This window comes from Botrytis byssoidea (genome assembly GCF_014898295.1).
Source record: "Botrytis byssoidea strain MUCL 94 chromosome Unknown BBYS_002, whole genome shotgun sequence".
Lineage (NCBI taxonomy): Eukaryota > Fungi > Ascomycota > Leotiomycetes > Helotiales > Sclerotiniaceae > Botrytis > Botrytis byssoidea.
The window spans coordinates 317575-339100 of NW_024065843.1; the positions used below are offsets into that span (position 1 = coordinate 317575).

The window sequence follows — 21526 nt, forward strand, 5'->3', positions numbered from 1 at the left end:
GATATAATGTGGTCATACTTCTTTAACAAAAGAAAGCATATGTGGACTCATGCAGAACTCCGACTCCGAAACTTTTCACCAATACAATCAGACTTTACTATTAAGGCATTTCTCGATCTTCGGAAATTCAAATCTGTACTCTCCTAAAGATTCTTTTCACAAGGTAATTTTGCTTCTCTTCATGCCATATACCTTATTGATCCATCCAAAATTATCAGACGTCTTCTCATCCACTCCACTCAAAACATTAATCATCCTAAATTCCATTTCATATCCTTCAAATACCCAATCTACGAAACGATCATTAATCCAACAATACCACCTACAACACCAATCATCATCGCCACATTGGCATTGACAATGCGGACAGCTGCTCCTGTGAATGGTACATAAGTGGGGGAACCCAAGAATGAAGTCGTTCCAACAGGACCCACTGGAACAACCGTAGAAGTCGCTGGTTTACACCCGCCAGGTGGACAAACAGGTACTATAGTCGCTGCGTATGTTGGAGCTGGTGTCGGAGCAACATACGTGATGATTGTAGTAGGGATACCTTCGACTTCTGAGACAATTGCAGTTGCAGTTGGACCCGCTGGGTAAGTTATATAAGTCTTGACACCGACTCCGTAAATAGAGGTGGTATATGTAATTGGAGATGGAGCAGGTACATAGATGGAAGTCTCGGGGACACGGCTTACTGGTTCGGAGTGAGTGCCGAGGGTTGGGACTGGGAAAACGTAGACGGATGACGGTGGAAGTGTGCTATATACTGGACATGTTGGCATGGTGTATGGAAGACAAGTTTTGCATGGAAGAATGGTGGGTGGAACTGGAGTCCAAGTGTAAGAAGTTGGGACTGCAGTTTCATGGCATGATGTTGTAGTGGCTGTGATAAAGCCTCCAGTTGGGCAGGGAACACCGGCACTAGATAAGGCACATGCGTAGCAAGGATATCCTACGGTTGATGTACTCCAAATTGGTTTCTGTTCAGTGGAGCAATCACTTGTTATATATGAAGTAACTTTTTAATATGTCAGTGATGATCTCAGCGAAAGAGAATAGGGTTACGAACCAGTTTTATCTCCAATAGTATGACACGATTCAATAATGGATACATAAACAACGATTTCAACACCAACTATCTTGTCACCAGTTGGGCATGCGGGAGTTACATATGGAGGAGGAATGAAAGTTCTAGAGACAAGTTAGAACAAAAGTTTCCATCGCCAAAAGATTACTTACGTAGTAACAGTTGAAATATCATGAACAGTCTTGGTATCATGATCTGTAACGGTATCGTGAATAGTAGCAGTGGCAGTCCTGTTGTGATCAATTGTTGAAATGATAGTCTTGTTTCCATATGGGACAGGAACCCCACTAGATCCCGATGGTATATATGGCGGAAGAGTGGCAGAATGCGATGGAGTATGAACGGGAGTTGTTGTGTTTGGTGTCAAAGCTGGAAGACAATGTCCGTCACCAGTTGGACGACCAGATTCACATTTGCAACTTGCAGAACACCCATCACCAGCAACAGTGTTTCCATCATCACACTCTTCGTTTAATGATGCTTCCCATTTTCCATCGCCACATCCAGCTGGGGTCGCACCACGACTGATGATATATGGTAGTCCAATTGTCTTATCACCGAAAGTTTGAGATCCGACACCAATAACATCTTGTGCAATAGCAAGGGCTTGGAATCCATTGATTCCAACAGATGGATAGCTGGAGAAGGCTTCATGGACACTACAAGACCAACTAGATAGTGCAGCATCATTAAGAGTTCCGAGAGCAGGCGAGGATGCGACAATGTGAGCTTTGTTGTAGCAAGCAAGATTTCCTCGAACAGTGAAGTCTCCGAAATAAGAAAGTGATTCTACTTTCGCAGAATCTACGTTGTTATAATAACAAGATAACGCATAGTAGAGACCAGTCTGCTGGGTACCAGCGAGATTTTTCGCTGATGCTGCGAATTTGATGGAGTTATCAATCAGAACTTTGGCACCAGGTTGGGTTGAAAAGTGAAAAGTAGGATCCGTGCCTGATATCTGAGTTAGCAAAGTCGTCTTAGATTTCGAACTTGTTTGAGTGTTCTTACCGATAACAACGATGTTACCCTGGACTGCTGGTCCCCAAGTATTCTTGGTATCTGTCAAGAATTGGACATCACTGGGTGATGTGGAACAGTCTGGATCGGCAATGACAATGGCTTTAAAAGCAGCAAACTCGGCCGTTGTCATTGTTTTCCATTGTGCTTCACTGACCACCTTTGTAGTGTATCCAAGGACAGATGTTGCCTCCGCAAACTCTTTGAACTCGAATTTATCTACAAAGAGTAGATCTGCTGCAAGGACAGAAGCTGTCAGACTGGCCAATAGACCACTGGTGGAAAGCTTCATTATGGCAAGGGGTAGATAGTTGGAATATATTAAGAGAAATTATATGCGACAACGTTTAAAAACGAGCGTGTTTGTTAAAGAGTGACTAAAGAAGAAACGAGTGACGATGGTGAAAAGGTGAGGAAGGGGAATAGCAAGACTGGAAAGGACACAATATATACGCAAGGAAATCACAATACCTTCTTCTCACTTCTCCACATGATATTCTTGGCTTAAGGTAGTAGCTGCTAACATAATAGAGGGCTGATTTACTATCAACAAACTGAACAATAGAACAGTCGGCAATGTCATTGAGTCTCTAAAATTCTTGTATGACAGGTCGCATATCAACATCGTACCTGCATAAGCTCGAAGTCGTTTACGCCCCCAAAATCCTGCTTCTCCTTACCGAAGTATGATTGTAGGCAAGCCGATCATGTGTATCTTTTCAGCTCAACAGCCATATTCTTGGCAATGAATGGTAAGGTTTCACAAAATGCTTTTTTGTGCAAAAATTATCCAAATTTAGAGAAATGAGGAGATTATTCAAAAAACATACGATGTGTAAAGCATTGAATAATATGAAGTAGTCAGCCGTCGTCTTCATTGCCTTGTAAGGCTTCGCTAGGTTTCGGTCGATCAATGCAGGTACGATTAAAGTTACTACCCCCAGAAAAAGATATATTGACAAGCTGGGACATGCCAAGTGGCAGAGTAGATTGATCTTACTCAGGGGACAGACGGAGCCTCAAATTAAGTTATCGAAAATAACCAAAGATGGCACTTGCCATTGAGCCAAAGGTGCCACCAAAGGAGCAAGGGCATTTCTCCCGAGCTCATAGACTTCTAGATCTCTGATTCACGAATAGTTTTTCTTGAGAATTGTAAGGATTGTATCCAACCATCGGTCCTGAAGGATATAAGTTTCAATATGGGTGATGAAGTTGTTGCAGAAGGATGAAGGAATATCATTGTGACGCCAAATGGGACGGTCATTGCACAAACGGCAATAATTTCTGGACGCCGGATCAATTCACGTAGCGAAGTTTATCCGATGATGACTAACACAAGTGACTAGCCCCTGCTCTCATTCTACCTTTGACCTTAAATCACGAAGTTTCCGCATTTACTTCCACCTCTCCATTGAACTCAGGTCCTCAAGTTCTGATGAACTTAGTCGGCTCCAAAACAACATCGTATGAGTGTTGATACAAATCTTCAAGATAATGCATTTGCCCATCCATCTTATCATCAGGATTGCTCGAATTGTCTCGTACCGCGCGGTTACATCAAATTGCTTACTATGGCCGTGCTCCTTTACCAGCTTGACACAGATCACCAGGTGAATCTTCATCTCGTTTTCTGCATCAATGCTTAGTAGTAATTGATGTGATTGCTGCGGTTTCTCTGATAATCTACAAGCTCTAAAACATGGAGAAGTACTCTCCATATTTGAAGCCCTAAATGGTCATGATTTATGGTCAAACAATGGGGGCTTGGATCCTGAGAGCTTGTATTTAGATGAGACGCGGTGTCTTCGATACTCCTCCTTGTGTTTTTAGTTTCTTCATTGAATATTATACAATTTGGAGTTGAGTTTTAATTTCTTGTTTCCATTCAATATCTCCAAGTCCCATCAAAAATGACTGCCTCCATTCAATCCGCTCATCTTCCAATTGAATCGCGCTCTTCTCCTATTTCCAAATCAACCACTAGTTCAAACTTCCCAATTACTCACCTACCCACAGACATTCTCCTCACTCTCTTCCGTCTAATACCATCTCCACAAACACTCTCCGCTCTTTCCCTCTGTTCCCGCCAATTCCACCACTACGTCACTCCCTACCTGTACTCGCACTTCCTCCACCTCGGCGATACATGCACTTCGCTCCCAAATTTCCTACACACCATTCTCCACAATCCCCACTACGCACTCTACACCAAAAGCTTCACTTGCAACGCCCTCCTAGGCTACAAAACCGACATCTCCATCTCCAAATTCTCCCCCTCTGACCTTGTCCTCCTGAAATACCGTCTCAAATCTATCTACACCCTAGAAGATGGCTCACGCTCTCCTTTCTTTGGCTCCCACATCGCCTCACAATGGTACAATTTTATCCTTCAAGGAAACTGGGATGCCATCGTGGGATTCATCCTCTGTCTCCTCCCTAATCTCCAATCTCTCAATATAATCAACCACGCGAGCGGTTGTCCTTACGGATATCCCTATCTCGAAACCGTACTAAACCGAGCGGCAACATTACAAAATCAACGACTTCGCGATCCCGCCCGCGTAGTTCAGCCACAAGCATATTCATTACCGTATTTACGGTCTTTACATTTGGCAAAACATGATACTATACATTATCCCCGCATGGGATTTGAAATTCTGCGCGCCCTTCCCTTTTTAGCCATCCCTTCAATACGGGAAGTCGATACACACATGCTTTCGGATTATCATTTTCCATTCTCTGTTTTACCATCTTCTCTGACTTCTTCTTCCCCTACTCAACACGCGCAAACCCCATCTCCAATAACACCCTTCACACTCTCAACCTTTTACTCTCCTCCCCTTCCCAATTTTACCTTCCACATCACTCATCTCCACCTCTATCATACAGTTCTACGACAAGATTCCTTACTCCCATTTTTCAGCCACTTCAAATTCCTCAAATCTTTAGAGTGGGAATGGGATTACGATACTCAAATCGGTGAAAGAGAAGGATTGGAATTCTCATTCGATATTAATCATTTTCTGCATTCAATTGCACATTTGAGAGATCTTCTCGAGATTTTGAGAGTTCGAGTTTCTGAATCACCATCATCATCATCTGCAGAGATTCATGATGGACGCGAGGAGGAAGAAGATGATGAAGAAAGAGAAGCAAATGAGTATTATCAACAGCCACATCACAATTACGACAACGAGAGCGATCAATACCATTCCATTCTCACCCACCTCTCGCACTTTAAAAAATTGAGAATTCTAAACCTCTCCGCAAATCTACTTCCTGTCCCTAAATTCAAAACCACCTCGACTTCTAATTCCCAATTCCGAATCTCAATCTCAAGTTCAGACTCAAGCTCAAGCTCAGGCTCAACTTGTGAATCAGACGAAAGCGAAACCAAGATCGAAGATCCATATGACTCCTTCTCATTACCCAAAAGCAAAGAAAATACACACCTCACCTCTACCTCCACCTCCACCTCCCCCCAATCACATGAAAAACATAATCTCTCACCCCCACCCCCTTGTGAAGCATGCGCCCACCACGCCTCTCGCGCCCAGGAGATTCAAGTACGCACTAGAAAGATGATGCAGCGGACGCGGTATAATGGAAGGGCGGAGGAGAACAGCAATACAGAATAACACCTTAAACACCGCGCGTAGCGCACCCAGAAGTCTCCGGCGCGAAGGGGAATGAAGGGGTGGAAGACGATGTAACGATAGAGATGACATAATAGATAAATTGACTTCACGGATGGGTGTACGGAATTACACATTGGGGACAATACTATATATAGACTAGGGTTTTATGATAGATAGGGTTATATAGATATACATACAATATACATTTATACATTTATACAGTACTAAATACATACACACACACACACACACACACACACACACATACCCCTCCTCCAGCCCCATCACCAAAACCCCATCTTCCCATCTTCCCATCACATCGTATCTCCAACCCACCAATCTCGTCATATTCTCCATACCCAATCTGAATTCTTGCTTATAAAGTTCCGATTGATCTCTCTCCCTTTCTCTTCCTCGTCCTCTTCCTCTTCTTCTGTTATCTCTGATATTCAATCTTTTTTCAACTTTATATTATTTGCTTCTCTTGTTTTGCTCTCCGGGTTGAAGATCGGAAATTGTAAGACTATAATAAATAATAAATATAATATAACCTCACCCAAAACTTCAATCTCAACCAGAACCACAACTTCAACTCCAACCCAACCGAACCGAACCGGAAAAATATAAATTGGCCTAAATCAAATTAGTGGCGATGGCATTTCGGATGACATTACTCTTACAATTATCTCCCAAGCTAGATACCGAATAAGATCAAACCTCCCCCGCCTTTTCAACCCCAAATTCCAATCCAAATTCCCCAATTCCTCAAACTCTCTATTCTCTAATCTCTAATCTAATCCAAATCCGCAATAAGCCGCATTCAAAACCCCCTCAATTTACCTGAGAACCTCTCCAATATATAATCAAATCCCCCCCTCTCTCCCTCTCTCCCATTCCCCCATCTATCTATCCACCAATCCACTCTACAAGAACTTCACTACTTCACTACTTCACTACACTTCACGACACTATACTATACTACACAATATAATAAGACTACATACATACTTTAAATCTCATCCCCTCTCCTTCTCCCATTCCCCATCTCCCTTCATCCACCAAGTCAAATCATTAACTCAAATTATTCATCAGCTCAAATCATCCACCGGTCTATCACAAATACCTCCTACCATTTACGCTTATATTCATCCAAGAAATATCACATCGAAACACCATTTTAAAACACCATGAAAGTCAAGTCATTAAATAAGTCATCATCCATCTCATTGATATCAATACTGAAAACTAACTACTCCGAGCTATTTATGTTTCTTTCTCTGTTTCGTTCTTCGTTTCTTCCCCCTTTCCATGCATCATCCCATCTTATTTCATCTCAATTCATTCATTCATTTATCCCTACCAAAAGGTTCGTGTCCCATGCCATCCCATCAATCACATCAGTTCATTCTTTCCTTTTGTTTCGTTTCGATTCCTCATCTCTCATTTCTCGTTTTCGGGGGGTTTTTTTCTCCAAATCCTTTCAGATTTAGTAATACAAGCCAGTGCATCCCATATAGAAATATTTCCCCTCCTCGTTCAATCTCCACCCTCTCAAATCAAACCCCTCTTGCTATCCTTTGCCTTCCATCCCTTTAATTTACGCTCCGGTCTTGGGACATTCGGTCTACCAGCAAGAATATCCACAAATCCCTTCAAATCTATCCAAAATTCATCCTTTGGTCTTCTATTTGCCCAATCTGTTTCGTTCTCTTCAACATCAACCATACTAGAGAATACAACTTGTGCACCCTTGATACCAATAACCGTTGAACTTTGTTTATCCTCGATAATCTTTTTATCGGTTCTATCTTCATATTGTTCGAGATGTTCAATACATTTGATAGCTAAGCGAACGGCTCGGGTACGATCCATAGGAGATGGAGTACCACCTTGTTGAACGTGACCTGGAATACTATCTCTGGATTCGAAGCGATCGGCAGCTTCTTCACGAATCATATCAGCGATAAGTTTGGCGTGGTAAACCTTTGATGCTTTTTCGTTGATGAGAATAAGACGTCCAGCTCTTGATTGACCACTGTCTTTTTCGAATACTTCTTTGAGATGTGCGATATCTGCTGCGAGCATACCAATACTGACACCTTCTTCAGGAGTATAGACAGCTGATGCACCAACAGCGAGACCAGCCATGGTAGCAACATAACCAGATCGACCTCCTTGAGTTTCAATAACGAAAACACGACGACGGGAAGCTGAAGCGGATTGTTTAATGGTATCGCAATAACGGACAAGTTCGTTCAAACAAGTATCCGAACCAATTGAATATTCTGTTCCTGGAACGTTGTTGGAAATAGTGGCTGGAAGTAAAGTCATAGGAATGCAAAGAGAAGAGTAAGTTTCTCTTGCTTGACGGAGTTCAGACAAGGCATGGAAACCTTCGAAACCTCCAATGATGAGAAGACCATCAATCTTAAATTTCTCAAAAAGTGATGCGATCAATGGCATTCCAGATTCTGATGGCAGTTCGCGGTTCATACCAATTTCTGAGCCACCCTTGCTAGCCCATCCATCAACTTCTAACCAATCAAATTCTCGAACCGATCCTGGGTTATCTTGGTGATGACGGGCAAAACCAGCGAAACCATTATGAATAGCAATTGGTGTATGTCCACGAGTTAAGCAATAAGCAACAGCTGCACGTGTAGCGGCGTTAACACCACCAGCTGGGGCTCCAACGTGTACGATAGCAATTCTCATGTGCTAGATAATGTTAGTATCGGAAGATTACTTTTTTTTCTATTATCACATACCTTCTTGTCAGGAAGACGCATTTCATTGTTGAGATCAGTAGCTGTTGTAGTCATGTAGGAATCGTAAAAGTCAGAAAATTCTGTGTCTCTGAGTGACATAGCTCTCTCGAAGTCTTTTGCTTCAATAGCCTTTGCAACTTCTTGAGTGTCAATAACAGATTGAACAAGTGGTTTTCTTGTAATTTTGTTCTCGTTAATGGCGATGAAAGGGGTAACCGTTTCTGGCGTAGCATCAAGAACAGCGTTGACTGCTTCGATACCTTGTAAAGTGGAAAGGTATCGATCGTAAGCGCATGCAGAACCACCACGTTGAACATGACCCAGTGTTGAAATACGTGTATCAAGAGCGAGTCCATTCTTGTCTGCAAGAAGATCCTTGATCATTTCTGGAGAAATCTTATTTCCTCCTTGATCATGAGCACCTTCAGCAACAATAACAATTGTCTTTCTCTTTCCCAGTTGTCGATGCTGTGTACCTGTTAGTATGATCAAAACTCATAGAAATATAATAATCATACCTTTTGAATGACCTTGTGCATCTCTTCCTTCCAATTGTCTGCTCTTGGTTTTTCTGGAATGAAAACGAAATCTGCACCAGTAGCAACACCAGCCATCAAAGCCAGCCAACCACAATGTCTACCCATAACCTCAATAACGAAAGCTCTTGAATGTGATGAAGCAGTTTGTTCGATATAATCCACCATCTCACAAATCTTGCCAAGAGCTGAAAAGCAACCAATTGTAGCATCGGTACCAGACATATCATTATCAATTGAACCGACCAATCCAACGATGTTGAGATGTTTGAATGGTGCGACTTGTTGTTCCGATAATTCCTTCTTTTCAATCAATTCCTTGATCAATCCAGGCCATTCCGCTCTGAATTTATCAGCTCCAGTCAAGGAACCGTCACCACCGCAGATGATGAGAGCATCAATTCCACTCAACACCATGTTCTTTGCTGCTTGTAATCTGCCGGGTCGTTCATAGAAAGTCATACATCTGGCAGTACCAATAAGGGTACCTCCTTCTGATTGCCATCCACGGACATCTTCCCAGCCCATCTTCTTGATCAATTTTCCTCCTTGAACTAAACCTTCATATCCTTCATAGATACAGTATGGTTCACATCCTTTATAAATTGCCATTCGAACGCAAGCTCGCACAACACCATTCATACCAGGGGAATCACCTCCACTGGTCATGATAGCGATGCGTCTCTTCTTTCCCTCGAGGGGTGGTGGGGGTTGAGGAGCCATGATGGAATTTGAGTTGGTTGTTTTGTTGAAAGTAAATAGGTTGGAGGGGTATAAGATTGAGGTAAGGTTAAGGTAAGGTGGGAGGTAAGAAAGGGATTCTTGGGTGTAATGAATAAGTCGGGTCAGGTAAAAAGTAGTATGAGAGAAGAGAGAGAAAAGGAAGAGAGAAGGATGAAGCTTTGAGATAGGTATGAAGATTATTATTGTATTGACTAGTAGATTCTCTTACTTTTAAAGAATGACGAAAAGTTGAGAGATCAGTTTGAAATAAGATGGGTCCTTCATGTATTTTGGTGGGCTGAGACCTTGTCAATTTTTTTTACGAGGAGCTTTATCGGCTTTGTTAATGATGGATGATGGATGATGGATGATGGATGATGGTACGCATGGGCGGGGACATGGATACCTACGCAGTATGGCTACTTTGCTTATCGGGTTGGTATTAGGACTGGCTGACTGGTATCATCGGCATCGGTATCAAATTGGAGAAATCCGTTTGATATGGACAAAAGTCTTGGTAAAAGGTAAAAATCCCAATCATGATGAAGATATACACTTGGAGAAGAAATTGCAGGAGTCATCTGAGCGGACAAGATAATTCTTAATGTACGGGTGAGGCCATGCATGTTTCCATATATCTTCCCATATATCATGATAGTATATATCTACTTATTATGTGTGTATGCGTGCATCACGGTATTTATATATATATATATATATATATGTCTGCAAATATGTATGCAATTATCATTCTCTGCAATATACGAGTACACCTCAACCAAACAGTCAACATTTCTCTCAAACGTCGGTGACGGTGACTGCTACTCAGACTGCCACTCGATACCTTTCTATTCTATTGCATTCATTACCTTCATTACCTTCATTACCTTCATCTACCCTGAGTTCAACTTTCCATCTCCATTTTCATACCTCTTGTGTCATGTTTTTGCGGAAACTCTACAAGGCGGATACTGCATCAACCATCGTGATTGGTGAATCTCTGGTACCTGAGCCATCTGTACATCGTAGTGTCGGACTCAATTCGGGCACGCTATACTCTATCCTATACTTCTGACATCACAAGGAGAGTAAACAAGCTCGCACGCAAAGCTTTCCAACAACGACAATGCGAGGTGTGAAAGACGGCCCGGGGTGATTGATTCGAATGGTTGATTGAGTGGTCTGAAGTCGAAGGTTGATGCTACTCGATGCTACTCGAGTATGCTATCCATATGATGTAGATGCTAAGGGTGATCAATCCAGAGTACAGTAGCTCGAGTAGTATCATGGAACATCAATTTGAGATTAAAATATATTTATGTGATGAGATGTATTGAAGAGTGGGAGATGCAAAAGAAATACAAACCCGATACACAAGAGATGGATAGATGGCACGTGATGAATATTATTTTTACTCAAGTACTCGTACTCGTACAGCTTCCAGAGCTACGAGGCTGCCTAGGATTCATTTGTCTCTAGCAATAATATAAAGCGGTGAGCCTTCTTTTCTTTAAGCGGGGCAGTATTTTGATTGTTGTTGATGCTCAATCCTCAAAACAATAACCGTAGAACATTTCAATAGACCTTCAAAGCCTTATTAGAAGCTTTCAATTCTACAGAAGGCGTCGTGAAATCACGAATAGTAATCTCAATCTCATTGTCACAAATCAGTCAATCTCTCGACTCCTATCCGGCCTCTCAAAATGTCAACTCTCCCCAGTAATCATCCGCTTTCATTGCGCCCAGCACCAAATACATCCAACACCTCCATTCCATTACCCCAACTGATCGCAAGAATCAATGCCGAACGAGGTGGCTTTCGCAATATTTCAGAAGACAGTCTGCGACAAGAAATTGCGGAAGCCGAGGCCGGAGGAGATGAAGAGGAGAATGAGAGTTCCAGTGAGGATGGAGAAGCAGAGGAGGAACCGGATCGAATGAAAGAACTTCTCACAGCAAGAGATGAGATTCTTGGTCAAATTGAGTATGTTAAATCTTGTGAAAACCGATGCGCAAATACTGACTTGTCTATAGACATGCCCATAATGCGGCTATGATATCTCTTGATTTCATTTCCCTCCTTCTTTCGAAAGATACTCCCGTGCAAGCTAGCACATCAATATCACCATCACTTCGTGAATTGGCTGGGATGGGTACCTTGGGTGCGGATAAAACAGTAGCCCCACGGTTTACCAAAGAACAAAATAAAGACAATAAAAAGATAGCCAAGGGTTGGAAAGCATCAAATCTTAGCAAGACCGTAGATTCAATTTTGGCGTCTGCCACCCGATTGGAAAAAGAAATTGATGCAGAAACCAAATACTGGGAACAGGTACTTGCTGTTAGTGAAAGTGGATGGGCAGTATGCCGATTGCCCCAAGAAAAACATACACTGGGTGTTAGATTTGGATTTTCAGAGGGTCAGTACATTCATCTTTTCCCACCTTAACCTATGCTAATATACTATAGCCTCTCCAACATTTCGAAATCGTAGTCTCGGTGCACTGAGACGGAATCCTGATGGGTCAATATATTTGGACCAAGGGATTGCAAGTCCAGAGCCTCAGAGTATACGAGTTTTGATCGAAACCAATGGAGTTACAACCGGAGAAACCATACTTCCTAAAGCAGTACCACATGATGCACCAATTCAAGATTTAATTCTTCAAGCACGAAACACGATTTTTGCCTCTGAACTTTGGCAAGAAATGACTCGGGAAGTTCGAACTCTCGCATCTCATGGCCTCCAATCAGATTCCAAAACGAACACGATCAGATTTCCAGTTTCTTCAACTAAAAGGATCTTAATCGAGCTTCAGACAGTACCTACCGATCCTTTCCGGCCAGTTCTTGGTCCAAGACCGGATTCATACCTTGCCAATGGCATCTATCTAACTCTTCACCTTCTTCTGTCTCTTTCACATCGTCAACAATATCGTATTCGGACTCGTCCACCACCACCAATCTCTAGCCAACCGCGTCCAAACAACCCATTTCCTATTCTACGCTCTTTAGTGACTCGCCTCGCTCACGAAACGGTCGTTTCATCCCTTCACTCACTTCTCACCCCGCTCTGTAAGACACTTACTTCTGCCTCCCTTCCAACTCCACCAACCTATACCATTATTCCGGGTACTTCTTCACCTTTACAGCATCTTTCAACTCCCGAACGAATCCTCACAGCTTTAACAAATCAACTCGAATCCCTAACCACAATTAATTTCCCCTTTCCCCTATCATCACCACCTCATTCCTCAATCCCATCCTCCTTTTCACACACAACTCCACTCACTCCATTACCTTCGTCCCTTCAAATTCGTACTGTAACCACTACCCTCAATCACTCTCGACCAATCTACTATCTACGCATAACACCAGAAACTTCTCCTCTCCTCCAGATTTGTCCCCCACCCAACACAGTACCAGAGTGGGATTATGTCAAAAATTACATTCTCTGGGCCGTCAGCTGTTGGCTCGCACACATCTTCTCCTCTTCATCCAAATCAAGTGAAGATAAAGAAGAACCTTGGAGACCAACGACTCAGCCCAATATCCTCCGCAAAATCTTCTCAGGAGAATCACCACATGAAGGAGGCGTCAAACAAATCTGTTTCGACGTCTCGTCGGTTCCGATCTTGGGACCAGAAGCTCCGAATAAGATTGGAGAGATGGGGAAGGAGAAGATTAAAATCTCGGTGAGGTGGGACTGGACGACGGGCATGGAGCAGGAGTGGAAGGAGAAGGGCGATTCGAAAAAGGGGGAAGGGGTTTATGATTGGTATTATGGTGGGGTGCAGGGAGGAGAATTGGAGGAAGTGGTTAGGAAAATGGGAGAGGTGGTTGAGGAGGCTGGGAGGGGAAGGGAGAGGAATTAGGGAGTCGAGATTGGGGAGTAGGGGAAAGGGAACAAGCAGTATCTAGATCAGCGATGGTTCATCTCTCAGATAGAGTAGTGGACGACTTGCTCGCTTACTGCTGTGTGGTTTTCATGTTGTATACATTATATAATTATCTGTCTATGAGACACTATATACTATACATACACTCCCACCTACCCAAATACACTAGATATACCTACATCTCACACTCTTCTCATTTCTCTTTCTCTCCCATTCTCTCTCCCTCCCTCTCATCCTCTCTCTCTCTCATTCTCTCCCTTTCCCTATAAAGCTAAAATAAAACCTCACTGGATTTATGAATATCCGCCTTCAACATACAAAGCACTCTACTTGTGTGTATGTATATATTGGTCGCTATCTACCATCTACCATCTACCATCTACCCACACCTCTCATCCCACATCCTACATTTCACACCTTACATCACATACACACCATTCATGTTTTTCATTAGTTCCATTCATTTCATTTCATTCCCTTGAAATACATAGGTATATAGGTACATAGGTACATGGACATATACATAAACTAGAAAACACACCTTGATATCAACCCATCCATCTATAATTGTAGCAAGAAACCCCTCTTTCGTAAGCAATCAAGCAAGCAAAGCACAAGTAAATAAGTCAATAACTCGACCCCTCAATCTCTTAATTCCTCAAAATTCCCAAAATTCAATCACAACACTATATTCCATCCGCCACTCTACATGTAATATCTTTCCGGCAGATAAGCCCCACCCCTAAGAATTGCAGCCATAAGACGCAACTGTCTAGCGGTGAGACCACGTCCCCTAGTCGTATATATGCCATTTGGATATTGTTGGATTGTAGCTAGCAGATCCATGGTGCGTGGATCAAGCTCTTGTCTTTCTGACTGGTCTTCTACTTTACGTCTCAATATCACACACGAAAATTCATCAATTCCTGACGTATTCCAAAGAGAGAGAAAAAAAGGGGGAAAAATAAAATGGGAAAAGGATAGGAAACTTACCCTCTGCTCTTCTTAACGATAGGCTTAACTTCCTCTTCTTCCTCATCCTCATCCTTCATCTCTACTTCCTCAGCTTCAATCTTTTGATCCTTCGAAATCTCTTTATCAGAAGCCAATTCTGGAGTTACCGATGCAGCCTCCTCCTTAACTTTCTTTGGCTGTTTACGGACACCTTTCGCAGCTGCAGCTGGTTTGGTCTTGGTTAGGATCTCATTTTCGTCATCATCTTCTTCCATGACTTCCTTTTTGACGACTGGCTTTTTGGCTCGAGAGTTTTTGACAGGGACTGGTTTGCTTTCTTCTTCTTCGGAATTCTCTTCCTTGACTTCCTTTTTAACAACTGGTTTCTTGGCACGAGAACTCCTAGATGGGGTGGGTTTTGTATCTTCATCATCTTCGATGTTTTGCTCCTTCTTGACAGCAGGAGCTTTTCCCTTGGAAGTCTTGGTAGGGACTGTTTTAGTGTCTTTCTCGTCTTCGAAATTCTCTTCCTTTTTAACAGCGGATGCCTTTCCTCTGGACTTTTTGACAGGAGCTGGCTTGATATCCTCTTCATCATCTTCAATATCTTCTTCTTTCTTGACCGCAGCTTTTTTTCCACGAGCTTTCTTAGCAGGCATAACCTCTTCCTCGGATTCTTCTTCTTTCTTGACATTTCCGCCTCTCTTCTTCTTCGCGGGCTTTTCATCCTCTTCATCTTCTTCGTCAAGTTCTTCTTTCTTCACTCTACTTCTCTTCTTTGGTGTATTAGCCTTCTCTGACTTTACTTCGTTTCTTTCTCTTTCTGCCTTCAGTTTCTCCTCTTCCTTTCGGCGAGCAGTCATTTCCTTGGCATATTCTGCAATCTTTTTATTGAGAGCCTTAACTTTCATACCATTTGCCTTTCCATCATCGATGAGTTGCTGCTTTTCCTGTTCGGCTTCATCCCACTTGGCTTGGAGTTCATTTAGATCACCCATTTCAGCAGACTTTTGCTCCTTGATCTTTCTCTTTGATTCGGAGGTACGAGTTCCTGTTTGACCGAGGGTATTCATTTCAGGGTCCTGCTTTTGGTTAGTTATCCCTGACGTTGAGTGTTACGGGAGAAAGAGAAAGGGAATGCAAGTAAAAATGATCAAAAATACTTACACCTTTCCAATCTTCAGGATCAATAAATCCTTGAATAACAACTCGTCTAACCTTCTCCTGCATTTCAGGATGATCATCTAAACTACCCTTGCCACCATCATTATAACCATCCATCTTGTCAAACATATAGCCACCCTTGCCATCTTCAAGATAATTTCTCATATTCTCAAGTTGCTTTCCAGTGACACATCCCCTAATTTTTGATTAGCGATAGATTGTACGAGCAGGGTAGAGTTAAAGACTGTAGTCCTTTGATGAGGAATCTCAATAAACTTCACATCACCCAATCCTCGCCCCCCTCCAAAAAAACTTATAAAAAAAACTTACCAATGTTTCCACTGCCAACCTCCATGTTCTTGAATCTCAACCCAAGTACCAAGTCTCAATTCATTTTTCTGAATCTTGATACCATGATCTTTACATTCCTTATTTTGGCATCCAGCCCTCGCAGTAGTTGCGAGTTCTATAAAATTCAGTGATCAATATTCAAATCCATGCATTAAGAAAGATGATACTCTCTCGCCGTTGAGCACCAAACGCGTTATCACGTGAACACAAGAAGTTGGAAATTGTGACGCAAACGAAGGAGCCAATACATACCAACGCGATAAGACATATTTGTGGTGTAGTGTTTGTTGAAATAATGAGCGAAGAATAGTTGGAAACGAAGTGTAGATAGGTAGATATTTATATCAATAAGTACCCAAATATCCGTGGACTATCTCTTTCCCAGAGCTTCTGCAGCTCACCAGACGCGGGTGTTGTACCTTTTTTCAAACAGGGCGCCGAACCAATTTATTTCTATGGCTATATTTTCTTTGTGACGCGCGATATGGAGAAGTTTTGTTGAAGTTTCAAATAAACGACCAGATTCTCATAAAACCACAAAAAGGCTTTGAAAGCGTCTTGATGCAAATACTGATTTGATTGTATTGTATGAAGAATTTATCAATGAAGGGAATTTCCGTTGAAGAGGCTTGAAGCTTCCAAGATTGATTTGAGCTTGAGCTTGGACCTTTTCATCTTGAGTAGATTATGTAAGCGTCATGATTAGGCAGACGTCACATCCTAGGTGTCTCTACTTGGAAGAAAAAAAAGGCCAAAATTGATTACTCTAACGTAGTTTAACACCGAGTGGCCCATATCACCGAGTGGCCCACTTTCATCTCAATTTATATCTTTCTCTTTCAACACACGTTTTATTAATAATCTATAATGAATTCGAATAATTAAGAAGCTTATATATTCCTTACTATTAAAATTATTTATAAAAATAAAAAACTAAGTATTTAAAAAGCTATTATATTCTATAATATCCCTTATATAACTTTTCAATATAAAATAAAAAGTTTATTTCTTTATATAGAAACTCAAGCTAATAATCATAAGATTATAGAATTAAAAGAAAAAATAATTATTTAATATATATTCAATATAGATTTAAGAGAATTTCCATTTAAATTGAAGAATATAAAAGATATAGTAAATTATATTCTTAAATTAAGGGGTATGAAATATATTAAGAAACTCTAAGCACATCAACTCATAAAATATTGAATTGAATTAAAAATATGTTTTAGTTATATTTATAACTTTCAAAAAGCTTTTTATAAAGATTTTAAGCTTATTGAAAAATGATTTCAATTAGTTATGAATATATAAGCGAAATATAGTATTTTAAATAGTAATTTCTATAATTTCGATGAAACAGGCTTTATAATAGGGATTATATATATAATAATAATTATTATTAATATTAAGAAATATGGTAGAAATAAATTAATATAATTAGGCAATCGAGAATGGGTTATAGTAATAATATATGGAAATATGGAGAATAAAACTATTCCCCCATTTCTAATGATTTAAGAATAGATTCATCTTTTTAATTAATATATCAAAATCAATCTTTCTATGGAATAAGTTATTAAACCTATATCTAATAAATGAATAAATAATGAGATAGGTTTAGAATAATTGAAATACTTTAACAAGCATATTAAGAATTAAAGAGAAGGCAAATATCGAATGTTGATACTAAATGAATATAAAAGTCACGAATTAATAGCTTTTTAAATATATTATAAAGAGAATAATATTATATATCTAAATTTATTATTATATTTAAATTATTTAATTCAGTTATTTGATATTAATTATTTTAGTAATCTGAAATATTTATATGATACTTAAATCAATAAATTTATTAAGATATATATTAATTATATTTTGAAAATTAAATTCTTTATAGTTTTCAAAACTATATATTAAGAATTAATCATTTTTTAGAATATAAAAATAAAATTTCAAGGAATAGATTTAATTCTATTTAATTCTAAAATTATATTCTCAAAATTAAATATTTAAATTTGTATATTTATTCCCTTTTTTTTTAATTTAAATTAATGAATCTCTTAAATCTCTTACAATCTAATTAAAGCTTTTTTTTAATTAATATTAATTAAATCTCAAATAACTTATTATTAATTAAGCTCTTTTATACCTATATTCAAAATTATATTAGCTTTAACTAAGAATATAAAGAGATTAGTTTATGAGAATATACTTTTAAGTATAAAAAATCATATACTTCAAATAGCAAATAAAGTATTAAGCAAGTGTTAATGTATAAAAAAAACTTAATTACATTAAGAAAAAGTACTTATTAAACAAAAGACTCTTAATATATTATTTTAGCAAGAGATTGATATTCAGATTCAACACAATAAGCATTAAAAAAAAAGGAATTCTAATAGGAAAGTATTTTCTAATTAATATTATAATAAATATAGAAAGATAGGATATAATACAAGAACCTATCAAAATAATATAATAGATCCTAGATTATTAGATTCTTAATAATTTCAATTAATTGATTTAATTATTGTTAAATAATATGAATTTGAAAGTATAAATTGAAATGAAAGTGGGCCATTTGGTGATATGGGTTACTCGGTGTTAAACTACGTTAATAAATTCTATATAAATCAATAAATAATAAAATTATAGAAATTAATAGCTTCAAATGAGTTTCTGAGTACACTTAAGTTCGAAAAGTATTTAAATATTTGATTATCAGAGTTTCGAATGGATCAATTGGATAAATGAAGAGCTTTGCCAAATGGTTAATTCCGGCCTGTTTTTTCTCCCACGAAGAACCTATCCTATCCTTCCATTTCTGTAGGCGTAAGCATTCAAGTAATTACTAGATTGACATACGTGACTGTGTTGAAAAGAATCTAAAATGTCAATTCCACAATTAAAGATAGGTTGTTTCCATTTGATTTGATAAACGCAATGAGGATTGCGCTTAAAGTCACCTTTTAATCATGTTTCAAATGGGAACGACGGGAGAACTTGAGAGTCACATAGGCTGTTATTTGATACCGGAAGATTTCAGGTAGTCACGTCTAACTAACTACCTGTGATGACAAACATGACAAGACTGTGAATTGTATACTGGACTTTGAGGACATGGATTTTCCCAGAGTACAAACCCGTGTCTTGGTAGATGGAGGGGCTGGTATCCAATCATACCATTCCTGTGTCGCTCTATTATGAAGAGATAGGAGGGCATGGGTTCAGAAGAGCATAGGGATGAATGTTACAAACGACGAAGGGGCGTTTATAGGGGTAAACCGGTCGTTCTGCATGGCAGACATTGATACGTGAAGCAGTATGTTGAGTTACTTCTTTCTTGTGACTATCGAAGATAGTCCTGTTTACAACTTCCCACCAGGGGCATACTGTAACCATAGTTGATCAAAGATTCATCATCACCGATTGCTTCATCATTTGCCAGACAATCATAACTCCTCTCGACGGTCATTCCCTTTCACTCCAACATAACAAACCCTAAACAACGATCCCAGTCCGATAAGAAAAGGGATCAGCTGTCCGGCCCCAGCTAATGTCGTCACTCCAGTAATTTGATTCCATACTATGCTTTTTTCAATAGCAATAATGATAACCGTCATAGAAATGAAAAGAATCCCAAACCGCATGGAATCATATTTCGAGTTTGACTCTTTCGATGATCTCGTGCTGCTAGCACCGGATTTCAAGCTACTGTATTGTTAGGAAAGTGTGTTCATTCAATTTGAAACAAACTAAGGGGTAAGACATAACTTGAAGATGACGAGCTGAAATTACTCTCTGGCGCTTTTCTCTTCTGGATGTAGACATCACAAGCATGCAATATAAATCCAAAAGACAGTATCAACAACAAAACCCAACATGTAATATTGAAAGTATGAAATGCAATATTCTCGAGATCAATCCTCATGAATCCAAATCCAAAACTAGGACAAGTGTTAGACTTTCCGTTGCGATCCTGAAAGTCTCCACCCCAGAACCATAGCTGAAAACAAGAAATGACACAGAAGAATAAACCAGCTAGAAGAATAAATTCCCATACACGGTTTTTCCTTTGCCCCGTCTCATCTTTCTCCCCTTTGCTGAGAAGCTGTTTGATAAAGCTGAGGAGTGCCATAAACATCTTAGGTATGAAGTAATAATGATAGCCCATTACTAAGAGTAGAATAATATAAACCTCAGCCAGTTGTAGCGTCGATGTTTGAATGATCAGAGCCAGGAAAGTCGCAACAGTGAAGAGAACAATGGAAAACATGAGCCCTTGAACTTCGTCCGAAGCAACTTTTCCTGAAGAACCTCTGGGAGCAGATGCAAGAATTGAGGCATACCATTGGAAGTAGAAACCGATGCGAATACCGAGTCCATAAATATCAGAGTTACCATCTATGATACAAATTTGAGGCATCGACAGGGTATTGTTGGAGCTGAAAGTATTATTCGAGAAGGAAGTCTGGTTTGACATGATTGCATAAGAAAAGAGTAGGTATGCGAATTGAAAACGAGTCCTGCTCGTTCAATGCTGAATAGAAATATCAAAAAACGATATAGAGAAGCTAGAGGAGAAGATCGCGATATTTGTAAAGGAAAAGCCCTAGTAAGGGGAGGCTCTGTAAGTATTCGGGACCGTAAATGATTGTTCTCACACACCCCAACGGTAGAAGTGATCTATTGCAAGATCACATACCAGCTACGACGAAGGTATTGGGTGACAGGTAATGAACTCCATCCTGATACATTCAGTTTTGATCTCAAGAACGAGCGCTTCCGTAGAAGTGAACGACTTAATGTCGTGTTTTTGGCCGAATCATTCCGATTAGCGAAATGCTTACATGTCAATTGTCCACCCTAGATATATATATTGTACCATTTTGGCGGACTTCGCGCTATCTGAAAACTCAGTGCAAATTCGCAATTGGCTTTTGGCATTTGTGCGGTTTCTGATAGGCAAATAAGCTTTCAAAACAAAGTTAAGACCAAAACGCCAACCAAAATGCAGTCAGCGCGCAAAAATACCCGAAACACAGACTTGGGAGAAATGATGGAGGGGAAGCGCAATAGAGCACAAGAATGACCGCGAGTGAGAGTTTGAGCATCATAAAGCGGATTGAATTGCCAGTTTTGCTATCACGCGTGGTGAGGAGGTAAGATTCACCGATGCGGACCCTATGCGCGGCGCTTCAGTCGACATCAGCAAGAATCGACAACCAATGGAAGGAACGATGAAACGTACATCTACCACAGTAAGAAATTAGTTAAATTTTGATCTGTAGTTTCAAGATTACGTATGCCTGTCCAGAAAAAAAGGGTTGAGTTTATTGCTGATAAAATCGAAACATCGACGAGGCTCCGATGT

General features: G+C 40.0%; 6 protein-coding genes across 6 annotated transcripts; 2 read left to right on the plus strand and 4 right to left on the minus strand.

Annotated features, from left to right (window-relative positions):
- Window positions 1-290: 290 nt before the first annotated feature.
- On the minus strand, window positions 291-2402 carry EAE97_000868 (uncharacterized protein; the record flags this gene model as incomplete). Its single annotated transcript, XM_038871378.1, has 4 exons — window positions 291-1021; window positions 1073-1194; window positions 1243-2044; window positions 2102-2402. The coding sequence occupies 4 exons, from the start codon at window positions 2400-2402 to the stop codon at window positions 291-293; spliced, it is 1956 nt and encodes a 651-aa protein (XP_038737279.1).
- Window positions 2403-4023: 1621 nt separating this feature from the next.
- On the plus strand, window positions 4024-5751 carry EAE97_000869 (uncharacterized protein; the record flags this gene model as incomplete). Its single annotated transcript, XM_038871379.1, has 1 exon — window positions 4024-5751. One exon carries the CDS (start codon window positions 4024-4026, stop codon window positions 5749-5751), a length of 1728 nt encoding a protein of 575 aa, XP_038737280.1.
- A 1136-nt stretch (window positions 5752-6887) lies between these two features.
- EAE97_000870 (uncharacterized protein) lies at window positions 6888-10145 on the minus strand. The gene is made up of 3 exons (XM_038871380.1): window positions 9038-10145; window positions 8520-8987; window positions 6888-8469 (listed from the first exon to the last, which is right to left on the minus strand). The coding sequence occupies exons 1-3, from the start codon at window positions 9776-9778 to the stop codon at window positions 7303-7305; spliced, it is 2376 nt and encodes a 791-aa protein (XP_038737281.1). The 5' UTR covers window positions 9779-10145; the 3' UTR covers window positions 6888-7302.
- A 348-nt stretch (window positions 10146-10493) lies between these two features.
- EAE97_000871 (uncharacterized protein) lies at window positions 10494-13653 on the plus strand (the record flags this gene model as incomplete). The annotated part of the gene is made up of 3 exons (XM_038871381.1): window positions 10494-11762; window positions 11813-12198; window positions 12248-13653. Exons 1-3 carry the CDS (start codon window positions 11482-11484, stop codon window positions 13651-13653), a joined length of 2073 nt encoding a protein of 690 aa, XP_038737282.1. The 5' UTR covers window positions 10494-11481.
- A 1013-nt stretch (window positions 13654-14666) lies between these two features.
- EAE97_000872 (uncharacterized protein) lies at window positions 14667-16414 on the minus strand (the record flags this gene model as incomplete). The annotated part of the gene is made up of 4 exons (XM_038871382.1): window positions 14667-15713; window positions 15799-15991; window positions 16126-16261; window positions 16399-16414. 4 exons carry the CDS (start codon window positions 16412-16414, stop codon window positions 14667-14669), a joined length of 1392 nt encoding a protein of 463 aa, XP_038737283.1.
- Window positions 16415-19604: 3190 nt separating this feature from the next.
- On the minus strand, window positions 19605-20635 carry EAE97_000873 (uncharacterized protein; the record flags this gene model as incomplete). The annotated part of the gene is made up of 2 exons (XM_038871383.1): window positions 19605-19866; window positions 20013-20635. The coding sequence occupies 2 exons, from the start codon at window positions 20633-20635 to the stop codon at window positions 19605-19607; spliced, it is 885 nt and encodes a 294-aa protein (XP_038737284.1).
- Window positions 20636-21526: the final 891 nt, after the last annotated feature.